Source organism: Parambassis ranga, chromosome 7 (genome assembly GCF_900634625.1).
Source record: "Parambassis ranga chromosome 7, fParRan2.1, whole genome shotgun sequence".
In the NCBI taxonomy this organism is placed as follows: Eukaryota; Metazoa; Chordata; class Actinopteri; family Ambassidae; genus Parambassis; species Parambassis ranga.
In genome coordinates this window covers 15,302,848-15,322,225 of record NC_041028.1, presented here as the reverse complement: position 1 = coordinate 15,322,225, position 19,378 = coordinate 15,302,848, and the positions used below count along the sequence as shown (strand labels likewise).

Here is a 19,378-nt window from a genome sequence, read left to right as displayed (position 1 = left end):
AACAGCTGGGGCTTTGGGTGGTGGGGGGGCCAAACAGAAAGTGTGTGTATGTATGTGTGTGAGTGAGAGAAAGAGAAAAAATGAGAAGAGGGTAGAGAGGAGAGGCGAGGTTGGTGCTAGAGGTGAATAATGAACTGTCTGCTGAAGCCGTTTCCCAGTCAGTCATGACGGTAACTGATTTCCATCTTGGGGGGATTTAAAAAAAAAAAACACACACACACGCACATAAAAGGAGAGAGAGCAGAAATTGGCAAGAGAAGAAGCTCTGTGTAAAGAAAAAAAAAAGAGCAACAGCACAACCTGTACTTCCTGTCCTGTCTTGCTTTTGTAAGCATGTCTAAAGACACACAAACAAACATACACTGATAGAGATGTCACACAAGGTGTACCACAAAGAGCCTGTAGTGCAAACTGAGTGGAGATGCTGGGCAAAGCTAAACGATTTCTTCACATTTCCATAACGAAAGGACAAGATAAGGTCTTTCCATAAACATATCAGCCATTTCCATCTCCCTTTGCACCTGGCAAAGCCTACGTGAGTTCCCGGGCCTGTGTGAATGTCAAAACATGGCCATCATTCACCCTATATCTTCAACAAATCAATATGTGTCTGACTGTGACATTTAGCCATGTGTAGAGAGAGGGCTGTGCATGTGTGTGTGTGTCCCCTTCCCCTTTGCTGTGTTTGATGTATGGTCGTACAGAATGATGAAGTGAGTGTGTGCGGGCTAGCCTGGCAGGCAAAAAGAATTTGAAGCAGGGGTTACAAACTGTGTGCGCGTATGTGTGGACATGCTTCATCCCATATGGTGACAACAGATACTGCAAAGCTGAGGTTGTATGACTCCTCTCTAACACCCCTCCTCCCACCACACACACACATACACACGTCACTCGTACCGGCACTATCACTATCCCATCCAGCCTTGTCCTTGTAGCCACATGGCGAGGGCTTTTGGCAGCATAATAGAGCTTCTTTCACCTCATCCATTTCTCCTGCACACGTTTCTTTTCACTCGGTCATCTGTGAGGTGAAGATTTAACCGAGTTTGTATTAAATCTAATAGAATCTGTCTGGCTCAAATTGATTCTGTAACACGGTGAGGTTACAAATGAACTATCCTCATCCAGCAGGTAGAAGGAAGGAATGACTGGCAGAGCTAGAAAAACAGCGTGAGGACTTTGCCTTTTCAATGGCTGAAAGTCAACAGCCTGATAAGAACAGAAATCCACTAAAAACAGGATGACATGGAGCGACCATGACCGTGGCCAAGGGGAATTTCACAAAGCCTTCGCCCTCAAACTGTTGCTCAAACATCACTTCCACACAAATTTGGCAGCATTAACATCACTAATACGTCTGCATTATTGTACTTACTTAGTGCGTGATTAAGAGGCACAAGCCTTGCATAAATAATAGGCTGCATGGGAGAGTTGAGGAAATTTAACCTTTAACACAGTTTAAACAGGTCAGGCACTCAGAAATAAATGAATAATCCCTATTAATAAATTAAACAGAGAGCACCTAAAAAAAAGTGGCTGGGTTATGTCTTTTTCAGTGATGATCTGAAAACTGGATGTGATACTCAGTGCTGCCTCTGAGGAGTAAGGCTGAGTATCAGATCAATATTTAGTCTGAAATGTGTCCCTTGAACTGAAGATCAAAATCTGTCACAACTCGGCATCAGACACGAGATTCTCTTGGAGGAATGTGTAAATTCTTAATTAAAACACGGATGTGATTCTGTCATCTATTGTTCAGGCACCCGTTTTATGTAAGCAGACACCAAGCACTAATAGAAGAAACTATGGAGATGAACTCTTTTCTCTCCTCCACACAAATGTCTGAGGCCCTTCAGTGTAACTTTCAATCTACAGATGAAGGGAGCAGTCAGGGTTTTATACTTTTTTTTTCATCCACCAAAGACATTTAATCGCCATTTAATACTTCATTGCACAGTTCAAAGCAAATGCCAAGGCTTTGGAGGAGAGATACAGAGCAGAAGCCTACAGACATAAAAAAACTGTGACTTTAGCTGTCCTGATGTCTCTACTGTAAGCCAGATAAGGCTGACAGGAGAGGTGAGTTTGCCTTTGGTGTCTCCAAAAACTAAGTATATATTTGGTTCATTGCGCACTGAGGTGTTTTAAATTGATGGGAAAACATGGAAAATAACAAAAGTGTTGTATGCTTGAGATGAACAAACGTACAGTTATTGAGGAAGAGGAGCACAGCGAAGCCCAGTGTAGACGTAGCCAGCAGGATCAGACAGATGTTGCAGGGGATCATGAAGTAGCGCACCACCAGCGAGACCTTGTGCTGGTACCTGCGCTCCCGCTCTTGCGTCGGCGGCGAGGGATAGTGGCACCCGCTCATGCTCCACTCCAACGACCCCCTCCCCTCCAGCGCGGAGGAGACGACGGGGCGAGGAGAGCGACGAGGGGTGCCCAAAGACCCGTTGGAAAAAATGATGGCGGTGGGGTGAGGGCAGCCCGATGAAGACAGAATGGAAATAAAAGTAGATGCGTTATGGTGGCTGTTTTTCAGCTGTGGTTCCAGCTGTGCACCGTGGCAGGGACCCGGTGACTGTTTCTGTCAGAGAATTGTAGCAGAAAGCTTTCAATGGTTTCCAAGCAACACATTTTTAGAGATAATAACATCCATTTGGGTAAAGAGGACAGACTAGACGATCAGGGATGGAGAGAGAGAAGGAGGGGGACAGGGACTCCTACAGCCCCCCACCTGTGAACACGACCTCCATTCTGCTGTGCCCGCTGGGAAAAAGACAAACTAATAGGATTTTAATGTGCGTGTGTGTGCGTGAATTGGTTTATACTTACAGTGCAAACATGTGTGTGGGTTTAAGTGGGTGGTGATAATGTGTGTTAGTGCGCTTTTGGCATGTATGTGTTTGTGAGAAGCTGGGAGTGGGTGGGGGCTGTATTGTGCGTTATGATTGTCAGATATCCACACGGAAAACTTCCACAGCAGACACGCGGTAAATCCACCAATAGATTTCCACTTTTTTTTCCCCTGTGACCCTGACAGATAATTAGTGAAAGGTGAAAGAGGTCAGGGGGGTCCAGGCTTCTTCCGGCACTTCCCCCTCTCCCAAAAGCTTTTACAAACCAAGCCGAGGTCCCGCGCGCAATGTGAAACACGTGTCACGCGTATTTCCCTCACAGGTGATGGCTACGCATCTTCTTAAAGCCCCCCCCCTCCCGTGGAGGACAGTAAAGGTGTTCTCCTTTGCAATGATGCTGTTGTTTGTATCCAAAGATTGTGTGGCGTGACACACACACACACAAAATCAAGCCCGATGTGTTATAGGAGGACGGCTGGAAAGCAGCTGGCTGCCTCTCGCTGAACCATATGCTCCCAGGATCACGGGGATGGTGCCTTGCCTTCCCGTCTATGTTACGCGGCTCCCACTGCTCCGCCGTTCAATACCCTTTATAGCCAGCCAGTCTCATGGAGGAGGAGGAGGAGGAGGAGGAGGAGGATGAGGAGGGGGACAAGCAGCTACCCCCCTGACAGCGGCCAAAAGCAGAGCAGAAGAAGAAGAAGAAGAAGTGGTGGAGAAGGGTGAAAAGTTGGAACGATCGACCCGTCAGTCCACAGCTCCCTTTTGTGGCTACAAATGAGCAGCAAAATATGAATAAACTCAAAGAGAGAAAAGAAGAAAAAAAATCCTCTGTGTGATCAGAAATTAACCAAGGCGCCCGAGGCAGAGATTTGTTGGCCCTTTATTCCCTTGTGTCAGCAGCCCGCAAAGAAACATTCCAACCAAAAATTGAGAGGAAAGGCTTCTGGTTGCGCCCTGACCCTGGTAAGCATTAACGCGTTTTCTCCCAGTTTCTGCCTTTCAGTAAAGAACTTGTCCAGTGTCCTCTCTCATTCTCTCTCTCCTTTATACGCTTCCTCAAGCATCCAGTCCTCCTTTCAAAAGGGACGTCTTTAGTCCAGAGGCGCTCCCGGTGTCCTGCCCACAAGGATTTATGTACCAGCTTCTCTCCCTCCCGGCGGATCCAGCATTCACTGGCAGCCAAAACAACAAATTAAGCTTCGGGTATTCATAGCGCGCTTAATCCCCAGGCAGCAGGTAGTGGTCCCAGTGTCAGCGCACTCAGTCAGACAAGCTCCAAGCAGGGAGGAGTGAGTCAATGAGAGAAGTCAGCGGACAGACAGAGAGAGAGAGAGAGACAGAGAAGTGAATGGGAGAGAGGAGGGATGCTGCTAAAAGGAGAAGCAGCTCCTGACACCACGATCCACCTTTTGCGTTTTGTTTTCTTTTGTAGAAGATTGCAGCAGCATGTCGCCGCTTTCCTAAACACTCTCTCCGTCCTGAGCGCTCCTCTCTCAGCCCTCAGCCAGCGGAACGGATGAGCGCATAATGAGAGAGCGAGGGAGACGGTGCGAGAGGGGAGAGAGAGAGAGAGAGAGAGAGACATGGGGGGAGTGGATGAGGGGCCGTCTTTAACAAAGGAGGAGGGGAGCACAGGAAAAAAAACAGCAAAGAGCGAGAATAAAGGCTTTGGGGAATAGTACTCCAGTCCTGTCAAAGCTGGGAGGGGGGGGGGGCAGCAACAGTGCAGCAGCAAAACAAAAGAGGGCCACGGTCTTGGGAGATGTCAACCAACTCCTCCATTTGTTTATAGCCTAATCAAAAGAAAGTCTCTTCCACAAGAGCTGGAGAATTTCCACAAAGATTTAATGAGGCAAACTGAGAGAAAATAGGCCTGTGGAGGGAGGGATGGAGCACAACTTAAATACATTAAAGTCAATCACGCATTGAGAGTCTCCAAACAGCCTAACCCACTTGTTTTTTTTGTGTGTGTGACCGATAAGCAAGCAACCAGTGTAGGAACTCCACCCCCCCCCCCCCCCCCCCCCAAAAAAAAAAAATCCACACTAACAAGCCAATATGCAATTAATTAACAGTCCCATTTGGAGCCTTTTTCACATGCATGATAACTAGAATAGGTTTCTTTTGTTGAATGAGTAGATCTGGCAGATGATCTGAAGCAGAAACATTTGCATCCATTTCATGGACTGTAATTTTTTGCCCTTTTTAAAAGCAATGCATTATTGTTGTTCTAATGTGGTAATGAGGTCAGACTGGATGGGTGTTTTAGCAAGACCCTGCATCAATATCTACTTTGAAGAAACTCAACAGCAGCAGGCAGCAGATGCAAGGCGGTATCTTTCATCAATTATTTATGGTTTTTTTCACTCTCTATCTGTATCTCCATCGTTGCCATACAACCCCCCCCTCTCACTTTGTGCTTTACACAAGGGTGTGCACATGCACACACACACAAACAGAGGCTGCACCTACAGAGGAATTATAAGAATACACACACAATTGTATTCTGACAAAAACTTGCACATGCACAAAGCAAAATGGCTCCTTCAGTTGTTCTGTCTGTTTCCAGCCTTCAAACTTTGCACAACTTGGATGCACAACAGGACCCTTAAACCCACACACACACACACACACACACACACACACACACATAGGTGATCGTACTTCATCCCAAAGTCATTTATCTCTTTGGACAGTGTGTTCATTCCCAGGCCTAAGCTGAGCTCTGTGGGGGGAGACTCTAACGTGAAGGGGAACCGGGTTTTTAGGCTGCCTGCTGTGGGTCAAAAGTTCACCCCCCCACCCTCTCCACTCTTTCCGGATATGATACCCCAGACAGTCCACATCAGCTCTCACGTAGGATAACAAAACCTGATTGATGGAGTGGCTGAAAAGAAGGGGGGAGGAAACAGCTGCTTTCTCATTTGCTGCCTTTTTTTTGTCTCACGTCTCACTTTTATTTATAACTGTGTCTCTATCCTCATGTGGATTGTCTAGGAGGACTTTAGGTGCAGCAAGGGCTCAAAACAATTACAATTACAGAGAAGCACAACATCACAAGTTGTTTGAGCATGACTGAGATGTCAAAGTCTCCCAGCAGAGGGTGCTGAGGAGTCAGCTCAGCACCCTCTGCTCTGCTGCCACGACCCAAATAAATTCTTCATTGACATCAAAGCTCAGCTGCTTTGATCCATTTTTAATGACACAAGTATCACACAAGGTTAACATCTCTCTCTGAAGGCTTTGAAATGGCAATTTCCATTAAGGAGCCAAAGGAGCTGCTCTCTTGTTTAATGGCCTGGTAGGAGTAAAAGGTGATATGTGCACATGTGTGTGTGCGTGTCTTTATGCAGAGCGTGAGAAAATAGTCATGTTCAATAAGTGCTTGACAGTTATGCTTCAATCAACATGTGTGTGTGTGTGTGTGTGTGTGTGTGAAGACCAGCGCACATCCCGGGTTTCTGGCTGGCCGGAGCTCCTCTAATTGATCGTCTAAGTGAAAACAGCTGTTGCCTTTGCAGAATGACAATTTTCTTCCTACAAAGGCCAAAAGGATTATCAGGTGAAGAGAGAGACACGAAAAGAGACTGTTACCACTGAGATTCACTTATTAGCAGGGACACATTTCTTCTCTTTTTGCATCATCTTTATATGTTTCCCATACACCACCACTCATTCCAGCTGGACAGAATCAGATCACACATGGTCATATATTTGCATTGATATGCTATCCAGTGACCTGTTCAGGATGTATCCGTGATGGGTGGATGGATGGATGATATCCAGTGCTCAAGAATGAGGTCTGAACATGAACTTTAACTGTAGCTAAGATTAGGTGAGTTTAAACAAGCAGTGCGGTACATATCACACTGTTACTGTGCCCGGGCTGTACCCCGCCATCATCTCTGTCCTACAGGCAGCAATCAGAGAACTAAAGTGACTTACAGTGACTAAGCTTAGCGAAACTATTTTCTGGTTTGCAACAAATAAAAAAACAACTTTCAGCTTTCTTTGCGGACGCTCCATCTTTGGGCTTCCAAACACAAAAGTATCTGGGATCATGAAATAGGAATGACTTCATCGACTGAATCTTCCATCTAATAACGTGTCCGGGAAACACTGCGTGTAAACATCTATTGCTGAATGTGGAGAAAACGGCTTTGTACATTAGGGTGTGTGGGGAAAAAAAAAAATATATCTTTGCTGATGAATACGCCAACACCCCATTAGAGTGGGATTCTGTCCATTTTTCAAAGCAGGAGCTATCAAAAGCGAAGCTGTTGCCTTCACTAATGGCATTAGAGATCATCCTTTCCTGCTGTCCATTGTAAATGAGCGTTTTAATGATGTTGATGAAAGAATAAAGTCTGTTAAAATTTAGAACGGATTTGGTAATTGCCTGCACTAAAGCCTTTCTACTGGCCCACTCAACTATTCATATGTGCCTCATTTTCCAATATGAATTACTGCATGACGTCTTTTTTTTTGTTTTTTGTTTTGGTGCATGTGTATGTATAGATAATAACACATTAGTAAGAGATGGGGGGGCAATCTGACTCTACACAAAAGTGGAGTCTATACAAATGTATCTAATTCCAATATGAAGTGTGTACTCAAGGCCACAAATTCAGCTTTCAGGGACATTAAGTCGACATCAGAGGGCCATGTTGAATTCTTCATGTGCATCGAGCCGTGCAGCCACACTGGTGGAGGAAAGCCCAGACTCCTCACCCAGTGGGCCACGGCAGTGAGATGCTAGCAGGTGGGCCAATTGTCTTGCTACGGTATTAACCCCAATCATCATAAGTCAGACTTCGCTGCACCATCCAACAGATTCCCAGACTTCCCAGTCATCGGGCCTCCAGCATGCTGAGCAGCAGTCATTCAGCAAGGAGGAGGCGAGAGGTCACAGCTGTGCACGGCTAACGGCTTTAACAGGGGGCTCAGGAAAAAGAACTGAGAGATCCAAGGACAGATGAGGGAGGAAAACAAGATGTGTTTTCATGACAACCAAAATATCAGTACTACAACAAATGGATAAAAACATTTATATACAATCGATACTTGTTTCACAGTCTGCAGCCCTGCATGCAGAGCTGGTTTATAGACCATGAATTTCAAGGTGCAACAACACTGCACAAGTACACCGGAATGTGTAGGGGCTGTGTATTATTTTCTTACAGGGGAGTCATTACGTTGGGATATAGTGGCTGTAAAGATGCTTCGAAAGTTAGAGGAAGTTAGCGTTAGAAGGTAGAGAATATGGAAGGTGAGTTATCAAATATCACATATCACAATATGTGCTAAAAGAGGGATAATTTGCTGTGGTAATCCCTGATGGGAATAGCCAAAGGTTAAAGAAGAAACTCCCAACTGATCAAAGCTCTGAAACTGAAACACGTCGGAGGGTATAAGTAGAACATGAGAGATTTCTCCGACAAGTTTGTAACTATGGATGACAATCAGATGATGACAGAGGTGGCCAATGCAAAGGGAGTGCTGCCGGTGCAGCAGGGACTCACAATGTTCATCTCTTAAGACAGCTGAGGGAGAAAATCAACAAGCTCTGTAGTGGTAAGGAGCACTCTTCCACTAGGACAAATGCACAGCCCAACAGATCGAGGAATGTGGATTTGAACTCATCATCATCTGCCCTATGCCACACCATGCAAACACCATGCAAAATTTGTTACAAATGTTTTGACATGACTTAATGATATTTTAAAACATTTAGCTATTAGATTTGGTGTTAAAATTGTGCTATTATTACAACACTATTTCTGACTCAGTGGATGATGGTAGTACTGTCCAGCACTGATGTAAGTGCGAATGATGGCGTTCCCACACAGGGTGGGCTCCACACATTGTGATTCACAGTGTGACACATGGGTGCACTATGAAGCTCAAATACAACCCACAGATAAACATGTTCACAAATCCGTGGATCACACCTGAAAACTGGCATTTGGACACCGTTTAGCCACTTAGAAGCTGTAAGCCCGATCTGTGCGTGTTGACTTCTCCTCCAGCGGATGCTGTTTATGCATCTCCAGTCAATAAGATCCACCTGTCCACACACAACACTTCTGGTCACATTAGCCTCTTCCTCCCACTCCATCCCACGCTGCCGTGACCTGCCTTCGTGCCTACGCTGGGCTAGCTCTTAGCCTGGGGCCTGAACCAGAAACTGTCCACTGCTAGACATTCATCTCCCCTCTCATATGATGATATTCCTCGCCGCAGGGCTCATCTGGTGTCAGAAGATGTCGATTCTAGCCAGAGGGCTGATGTTCTCAGGCTTGCTGCCCACTGACCCTCCTATTTTATTCTCTACCGGCCCTCTAAATGAAGAGGAATTCATTCAGGAAAGTAAGAACGTTGTTATTAGCCAGCTCTGATTTTATAACCAGCCCCTCCTTTACATCAACACCCACAACAACAGTGATTACAGGATGTAATATCCTCCTCGCTCCACTGCCTTGCCCTGTTTATTCAGGTCTTCAGCACCAACACTTTTCTCTTAATAGCCATGTAGATAATTATTCCAATGGACAGGCACAGACTGGGAAATAATGCGAAATAAAATGAAATGGCAAAATAGGAGAATGACAAAAAGTAATGTGGCAGGAGGAGAGACAGAGAGAGAGCAACCTGGGAGACTGGCTGTTGCAAGCAGAGCTAGCGAAGAGTGACACTTCGCCGTGTGGCTGGCATATGGAGCCAATTGTGGCAGAAGTACAGGAAGGCTAGGAGCAGGGAATCAAAGGAGGAGTGGCTGGCTTTGACAGCCTTTGCACAGGAACGGCTGAAGGATGATACAGATGTCAGTCTCAGGCCAAGTCAGCCATCTGTCATGGGGAACCGGCCAAGTCACACTGGCGGGAGACTCGTGATGACCAGTCATTATGAGCTGGGAGCTGTCCTTTCAACATTGTCGATTTCCAGTAGTACTTTGAATTGGTGTAGACAGAGGACAGAGACTCACAAGTAGGACAGAGAACACCATCTGAAAATTCTCAGGGTTGTTCACTAAATCCATAGTAGTCCTGTCAAAAGTATTTTCTTGGTAAATAAAGACAAAATTTAGCCAGCTGCTGTTCAATGTTGGCTCCCTGCACTGTAAATCAGACTATATTGGATCTTCAGTGATGTGGCATCACACATCAACTTGGACATCTTCACACAACAGCTATCTGCAGAGGTCATAGAGTAATACCAGGAAAATTGTGTGAGACATTATTACCACTCCGGAAGTTCACTAAAATGCTAAAAACAAATTTTAAAAGCTTACACACCAATGTCAAATTATCACCTTCATATTAAAGGTAGGGTAGGAGATTTCATACTGATGCACTTAACTATAAAACGCTAAAAACATCAGCCAATCCTCCGGGTGGACCCTGCGTGGAAAATTGGCTGGTTGTCACTCTCTTCCTGCTCTCCGCGCACCAGAGAGGTACGGTAATGCACGGCCATGTGATTGGGAGGCGTGGCTTCAGGGTGTGCTCCGAGAGAAAGGGGCGTGTGTTTACTTTCAAAATCTGGCTGACTCTCACTGAGTTTTTAAAATCTCCTACCCTACCTTCTGCAGCATCTCTATAGCACACCATAACTGAACTTGGATCCCAGCTCCATAAAAGTAGCTCCTTGTGTTTTACTGTACTGTGAGTCCGCTGTGTTCCACGTCCATAAATCTTCTGTTTCTCAACATATAATTACTGTTGCTTTTACCTTTGTTTAACTATACCATGACATTTCAGCATACATCGCTGTGACTTACACACAGTGTACACAAGCAGATTTACCTTATTGCTTTCTGGCATCCAAGTTGACAGTGACAAGCTAATATACACTGGGACCCTTTCATTTGCATTTATAGTAATGAACGTGCTCTCTTTCTCTCTCTCTTCTACTTCTTTCTTTCTTTCGTTTCCCCTTTTCTTTCAGCTCGTCAGTGACTGCTGGCTGCACGTCGAGCTGGATCCTCTCAGATAGAGGGCAGCGGGGGAATATTAATTGGCGAGCAATACCCTCTTGTTGAGACGCAGCCCATAAATGAAACGACTATAAATTATTTATATGCCTAATCAGACGGCATGTGCTCAAGTTATTCTCTCCAACAAGACAGCTTCTGTGCTATTCCTTTTTTCCTCCTCCTAGTAAATAATTCTAGTTCCTTTTGATAAGCGTGCAGTCAGACAAGGCTGTGTGCTAGAAGAAGAAGCCTATAATGAAAATATGGTGCCGCAATGACGAAATAACCGTTTTCTGGCTGCAATCATGGTCAGGAATGAAAGGATTGACCCGCTTAGTAGCATCAGGTATTAAAATGCATCCAGTGTTTGGAAGGTTTTATTCTGATGGACCAAAAAAAAAAAACAGGTGTACATGCAGTGAACCGAGACTCTGCATTATGAGAATAAAATGAAACAGATCAAATAAGAACGGCTGCAGGGATGAATTAAATAACAAAAGCAATTTGAACGTTCGACCAGCAGATGTAGATCTGAAAGTGTGCACTAACAGAGCATTGGAATGAGTTCTGAACAATTGTCAACAGGAAAAACAATTTTGATAATTAATTTACAACAAATTGGATTTGACATTTCCATCAGCAGGACGACATCATTTGTCTGTGACTAAATCACTGTTATGAGCTGGAAATAATGAATTAATATGAAATTAATAATGATAAAAGACAGCGAAAGGCATGCGCATTGGATTAAAATGCCTATCTAAAGTAAGTTTGTTGGAATTTTGATATTATGTTTATGGAACTGCGCTGCTACCTGACCTCCTCTATGAGACTCACTCTATAAAAGAAGCTGATGTTATTTTGATGATTTGATAATTCAGTTGTTATTTTCTGAATTAAAAAAGTTACGGTATAAAGTTTAGATTGCTATTACAACAGCTGAAATGAGTTCCACTCCACAGGGTGGCTAGGGTTAGATTCAGCATACTTCTGCACTAAGAGGAGCCAGCTTAGGTGAAGATAAGGATGCCCCCCATGGGTGCCTCTCTTCAGAGGTCTACCAGGCACGGCCAGACATGCAGAGGCCCCAGGGTCAACCCTGTCCTCACTTGGGGGATTATGTCTTCCGCCCGGGGAAGCAGCTGGGAATCCCCCAGGAAGAGTTGGGGAAGTTGTTGACGAAAGGGAGGCCCGGCTTCCCCCTCACAACCCTGAGGAGTTCTATAGACAGGTATATACACCCCACGCACAGACACACACACAAGTGAACAAGCAACTCAACATCAATGCAAGCAAGACACAATGTGGTTATGATATGGATGCTAGCCATTAAGACCATGGAAAGGGATTCTCATACTCCTGGCTGGTCTGTGCTGTTGCTTCCTGAGATCAAAGGTTAGCAGACTTAGAGCTGTCCTAGGTGTTTTGCAGTCAGAAGCAAACCAATGCAAGGAAAGAGGGCCATTACTGTCCACAGAGCAGGGAGTAACCCATAAAAAACCCATCATCGTCCACCTGAGCCAGCTGACAGACAACAATATGTCGTGCTATAACCCTGAGACCAGCTGTCTGTCAACCGCAAGGCTTCAGCTGCGTCTTTTCCAGCCACACTTTGCTCTGAGACTCTCAAACACACACTCATGCAAGACAAGCAATGTCTTAGCATTCACACACTTGACAGAGAAAATATAGAGACAGACAGACATATTTCCCACTTCAAATGCCACAAGGTGCAGCGGGGTTAAAATAAATGGACTGCTAAGAATTTGCAAAGAACAAGAAGGTGGAACATGATGGTTCAATGGATTTTTTTTAATCCAAAAAAAAGTTTAAGGCTGGAAAAAAATACACCAAGTTGTTGCTTGCAGCTGTGAAGGACTGTTATGTTTCATGGCCTGCCTGTCTTTTAACTGTTCGTAAAGAAGTGATTTGCCTCACTTGTCTAGAATAGCTGGAAAACCTAAACCTTTACTAAAAAAAATCTTCCTGCTGTAAGACTGTAAATTGCAACTCCTGGGCACTGTCCTGTGGTTGAGGCTGGCCTCTGACCTCTATCTATAAGGAGACAAGAGAAAAAAGAATTTCTCTACAGGGATCAATAAAGTATCACTCCGTTTGATGCTAGGTCACAGAAGAAAAACCTCAATCATCCCTCATGATTGGCCTCTATTTTAGCTTCTAACTGTCGACAGAGGCGGAGGTTCAGTGAATCCTCAAGTGCAATTTTAAAAACATTACATGAATGGGTGCAATGTGTAGTTCAAGGATCTGGGCTTTAAGTTTGGATGGAGCTATGGAAAATACAGGTATCCCTGAGCACTCATAGCAGCAGTCAAAGTCATGTTTGAGGTTTGTTCACACTGAATCCTGACATTCCTCAGATTGACGTTGTCCAAAAATGTAGCTTGCTGTAGACTCTCAGTTGTCAATACAGTGCATGTGTGACTGGACCTTCAATGATCCATGTACCCTTGAGTAAAAATGTCCAGGTATATACAGTATAGAATAGATAGATGAATACATGGTGTACATATAAAATCTAAGGTGGTTTCTACCTGCCCTTCTGTCCTGGCCTTCCCTCTTCATCTTCATTAGTTTGTACATCAGAGCCCACATTCTATCACAGTGGGAACAGTGTGTGCTGATATGTCAACTCGTCTGTCAACCAGAAGTGTTGGGGGTGGAGTCAGGGGGAGGCAGTGGAGGGCAGCGGACCTGGATTTTGCCAGCAAACGCATGACAATGATGAGCTTGGCGTGTCGCCGAGGCAACAAGCGGCCTCATCCATTATTCATCTGGGTAACAAACTGATAAACGAGGTAAATGAAGAGGAACAACGGCAGCGAAAATCATGCCGATGGACCAAAAGAGACATTTAGAAGCCGGCGGCACCAGCAGCATCCTGAGGCGCATATTAATCTGCGGGGTAAACAACAAGGTCTGGACACAGGGTCAAAGCAAGCGGGCTCTCATCCTTGAGAAGAGTAATGTGGAGCGAGTTCACAGCATCAGAAAATAGGATTTGGTGGAGACATATAGGCGGTAGAGGGAAAACTTATATCGCATCAACAAATGTATGAGCAGAAGTGTCACATCGTCAATCACCCCACATACCATGAGTACCCTCTCCAGACGCCTCACCACAGTCCACCATCAGAAAACTCACAGCACGAGTTAAAGTTCCAAACAGTTGCATCAGTCTACCAGCGCAGGTACAGAGAGCATAAATGATGTCCCAGGTCTCACACGTCATGACAAATTCATGCAACCAGATCTGTACGAGACAGCAGGGCGGTGAATTATTACCCTGTTGCTACGGTAACACATCTTATGCAGAAAACAGCATGCAGTGGTCTGAAAATGGTGATTTGTGAGATTTCATTTCGAAAGCCATTCCAATGACGACAAGGAGGGGGGGGGGTAGGAAGGGATAAAAAAGAGAGAGGAGATTGGCAGTGAAAGAGGAAGAGAAAGAACAGAGACTTGGATACAGTGAGGTAGGAAGAAAGAGACAAACGAGGCGAAGCCACACTCACAGCAATTTGCAGCAGTGCTTTAGACAATTTGGGTCACTTCTGTCACTGTATTTCTATAAGGCGAGCAGAAACACCTCATCTGCCATTCATTTCATTTCCATTCCAACACCTGCAAGCCATTTGCATTCTGTCAGTTTTACCTCTCCCTTTCATTTCTCCGCATGCCACTACATTTCCTGAATGATAACATACTGCCAATTTCTACACTGGCATAGCACGGGCCAGGACACAACACCGCCTGCATCCAAAGCAGGGGGACAATTTTCCAATCTTGTGTTTCTTTCTCCTTCTCCATCCCTCCACCCGTAGTCCCACATCGCCTCTCAGATTTCCAGCAACAATCCCCCAACCCTCTTGATCAAATCCAGATCTTTGCCATATGACCCTTATGAGCCCCCCTGCAGGGCCCAGTGACTCCCCAGGGACATGAGGAGGGATCATATGTCTCACCTCCCTACAGAAACAAATGAGCCGGGCACTCGATAGCTGGCCTGATTGGCTGTCATAGGATCTATGCCATCACCGCTTACAGTGGAGCTCCACAGGGCCACAGTGCCTTCATATACAGACATTACTGGCTCATTACAGCAAGCGGGCAGCTGTGCAGATACAGGCAGGTTTCATCAAGTCAAATTTAACATGTTTCTCCAATCTCAGAATGAAATATTGGCCCAATTTTACCACTTGGAATAAATGTGAAAATTAAAACAAGTGAAGTCTAGGAGAAAGTAGCTCAGCTTGTCTGGGCTCATCCCTCATGAGAAATACAACAGAGTACAAAAACCAGTTAAAAGAATTTGAAGCTTTCAGTCTCAAACACTTTAAATGCTATATGAATTCAGATATTCACTAATCATCCATATTCATGAGATTTTGGTGCAGCTATGCAATTATTACATACTGTGTGGGTAGGCCCACAGTGTCTGACGGACGAGACTGTTTTTAAATATTAAGGATTAAGAACCTGCATGCAACACTTCATGTTTACCTATGAGGCCAGTTTGTGAAGCCCTATAAACCAAAGGGATAAAAGCAAAAATAGACTGCACATCTAACAGTGGTGAGTCCGACTTTTATAAAAGCAGAGCACTCACTCCCTCCCCCCCTCCCCACCCCCCCACTAGTAATCTCTGAGTTTCTTTTCTTGCTTTTGTCTTTCAATTTTTGAAGATTGCAGTCATTTCTACAGTGCCAGCCACAATGCCCTTTTCCCTCGGGTTGTCTGTTATGGTGATGTTCTTTTCTTTTGTGTGCCCAGCCTCTGTAGCTATTACTGCTAATGCTAACCGTACACCAGTCCTATTCTCACACATAAAGTGGAGCAATAATCAAATTCCCCCTGCATCAGTACGATGCACCCAACACAGTATTGAATCAGATTTTTTTTTTTATTTTTAAAAAGCCTTTTTGTTGGAACCAAGAAGCTGAGAATTATTTTTATTATCCACTAACTATTACTTCATTTAGTGCCGCAGAACTAGTTAACCACAACTATTATACAATCCCAAGACAGGATGTGAAATCTTCACGCTGCTTGGTTTGTTCCAATATTCAATTTACACCAATATGAAGCAGAAAAACTGCACATTCATCACTTTTAGGAGTTAGATTAGAAGATAACACAATTCTCCTGTCCATACAGTACAGGCCAACATATGGAGTCATTGTGAGGTTGCCTGGCAACCAGTGGGGCCTCCAGAAAGCCGCAGCATGAAAGCCAAGAAACAGTCACACAGATAATCCTTACTGTAACCACAACTTGTTGTATTGGGACTAGGAATAAAATATAATAAACTGTATTGATGGATCTGTTTTAGTTTTTAATGGGACTGGACTGAATGTTTTTCTAATGTGTCTTGCCTTACACTACATTAATGGAGCTGTTGGCTGTCACTTCATATTTACTGAACAAACATAACAGGATTTGCAAACTCCTCTGACTTTAGGGGTCCTTTGTGTACTTGGAATGTAAAATGAGGCTGACATTAAAATTATTTTGTCAAACTTCAACACAGAGTTTTTACGCTTGACTTAAACGATTATCAAAATTGATGATTCATTTTCACGCAACAATTTATCCTGTCACTGTCCTTTCATTTTGCCAAGTGATGGATCTTGGCTAATAAGACTACAGCATAATTTGATGGAACTTACTTCACTATGAGCTTTAAAAAAAAATGCTTCCAGCATGTGTGTGCACCATAAGAGCGTACACGTGTGTGTGTCGGGCGGCGTGTCGGCCCTGTGATTGAGAATCTGGGCCAAACCCCTTAAGTGGAGAGATGGGAAGAGAGAGGAAAAGAGAGGGAGATCATCAGAGCCATTACTGCGTGATAAATGATTTGCTCGCTGGTGAGTTGCCCTGAGGGAAGCGGTGGGGCAGAGCATATGTATGTATGTGTATGTGTGATTGTGTGTGTGTGTGTGGCGGGCAGGGAGGTTAAACCTGTGGCTTACTTCTATCAAGATCCCATGGCACCCACGCACTGCTAATGCAATCTGCTTCGTTACAAGGGTAAAAAAGGGGGGGGAGATGAAGGTGCAGCCACACACACAAAATTGAACACCAACTGTACTGAATTCATACTTTCTGTATTTTTCCTCAACAACACACCCGCACACATGAGCTGAACTATGTGCACTTTCTATCACATATCGAATCACACTTCTACACACTCTATCTCACACTCGCATACACTCTGCAGGCAATCACATCTCAGGGGAAAAGGAGCTGGAGCCACGGCCGAGCCCAGAGGAGGAGGAGGCAAATTAGTGCAGAGTTGAAAGAGCAGAGTGGTAGACAGACAGAGAGAGAGAGAGAGAGAGAGTGGGAAGAGATTGGGGGCGGGGGGGTTGTCAGAGTATAGGCCAGACTGGTGGAATAGCCTGGCTGGTTTAAGAAGATGTGCAAGTTTTGAAGATAACAAAATGTAGGAGAGGTGCTAGATTTAAAAAAAAAAAAAGCTACAGTAAGGGAGGGATAAGATGTTGAAAAGGGTGAATGAACAGAGAGAGAAGGTGGAAAACACAGGGGAACTAGAATGACAGCAAGGAGAGAGACAGCGAGAGGGTAATGGCTGGTGGGAGAGGTGCGAGCAGCTCCTGCCAAGATAGAGGAAGAACCAGGCCAGGGAAAGAGGAAGAGAAATTGAGCAGCGTAACCCTCAAGACCCTGCTGTCTGCACAGGAGAGTGGTGTGTGTGTGTGTGTGTAGCAGGTTGATAAGTGCATGTGTGTGTCTACATCAGTAGTATGGTGCACTCTGCACTGGCAGGTTTGAGAGCCGGTGTCAGACTCCTCGGCTTGTCCGATTGGGAGGGAGGGATTTCTAGCGCGATAGCCCCCTGGGGAGCTCTTCTTGTTGAAGGTGAGACAGCCCGCCTCCCGTCCTGGCCTTCTGGCTCCAAACTCTGGATGTAGACCAGGAAGTGAGACACAGCTGGATGAGCTCTGGCTCAAAGTCTTGAGTACCAAACCACCAGCCAACACACAACATCCTCAGGTGGTGGGCTGACGTACAGGTGGAGAGCATGCAGAGAAGCAGTTCTTCTCTTCATAACCACAATTTGTGCACAAATAACTGCTGGATTAATCAAATCTAAAAAACTAATGAAAATATTCATTAGCACCGGCGTTTCCTGTTTGTTAGCACTAACAACTCATGTCTAAGAGGCAAATACAATAATAACAGCCTTCATTTATTAGTATTGATGAGCAATTATACCACAGCACATGTTGTATTGTAAACCATTAAGTGTTATTCAGCCTAATACTTAGCTGTCTGGTTATTATTGCGACCTTTATCCAGCATCACTTCCCCTTTTATTCCCCATCAGTGTGTGTTGTCAAGGCTGCAGTGTTAACAATGACTTAGGTGCCAAGACAACACAAAGAACCATGACTGACAATTACTCATCTATCCATTGCTGCTCAGATAAATGTGGCAGACTGTTTGTAAAAATGACCCTGGAATGACTTGTCTGTTGATGATTGTCATGCAATTTTTGCAGGAAACACAACCAATTCAGTTCAAGTGAAATGATACAAACACTATGTGTCACATTTTATACACACATATATACTGTACAGGCTGAAAAAGCCCAGATGTCCGACCTTGGCTCAGAGCAGGATTTGGCTTCAAAGACCAAATAGCTGATGATGCAAGACATAACTTAGAGTAAGCTTGATCATCCGTTCAGCAGAGTTTATCTTTGCTCAGTCCCATATCCCCAGGTCAATAATGTTGACTCATCGACCACCTCTTCCTCTGTTGTCGATAAAGCACACTACAGCCTTTTAGCTCCTGCTTTGGCTTTGCACAGAAGAAACAAAGCAAATCACCCCCAAGGACTGATGAAGAAGGTCCAGGAAAACAGAGGCTGATTCTGATGATAAAGCCCTCCGGTCACGCTCAAAAAGCAGAGTATTTTTATTCTAAAACCTGTGCAAAATTCAATATATGTAAAAGCAGATTAATAAGGTGGAAGGTCCAATACTGCTACCGGGGTAAAGAAAGAGAAATAATTTGAACAGGAGCTCCTTAAAATGATTCATTTTCTCAGGTGACTCCAGCTTTGCTCTCTTCTAACATCCCTCTCCATCAAATCGATCAGCAAATCAGCTGCCTAATAGACAGGTAGTGCTCAACCCAGAGAGCAAAGTCTCGAGGTGAAAGAGTCACGGAGACTGTCCGGAATATTGAAAAGGACAATTAAAGCAGTCCTTCCTGGAAGACGGACAAGAGAGGACAGAGCGAGACTCACACAGGCCTCTCCAGGTGGAGGGGGGGGGGGGGGGGGGGGTGAGGATGGATTATTATCTCCCCGAGACTGAGGGGCACACAAAATAATTCACCTGGAAATCAATTTCCATCACATCTATTACAGACCACCGATGGACCGAGAAAGAAAGAGAGCGAGGGAGACAGACCAAGAAGAGACTCTCATTTCCCTCTTTTTTATCCTCGTTGTATTTTTTCTTCTCTCTCTAGCTGCCCAAAT

General features: G+C 44.7%; 1 protein-coding gene across 6 annotated transcripts in view; it reads right to left on the bottom strand.

The window, feature by feature from the left end:
* The window catches only part of agrn (agrin), a 222,819-nt gene that overhangs the window by 142,790 nt on the left and 60,651 nt on the right, over nt 1-19,378 (bottom strand). For 2 of the 6 annotated variants that reach the window (XM_028411005.1, XM_028411007.1), the window contains exon 1: nt 2,212-4,401. The exons of the other annotated variants lie outside the window; for them this stretch is intronic. In XM_028411005.1, the coding sequence (XP_028266806.1) occupies nt 2,212-2,377 (166 nt within the window). In that variant the 5' untranslated portion in view covers nt 2,378-4,401. Of the gene's footprint in view, nt 1-2,211; nt 4,402-19,378 lie in introns of those variants that run through there. 6 annotated transcript variants of the gene reach the window in all.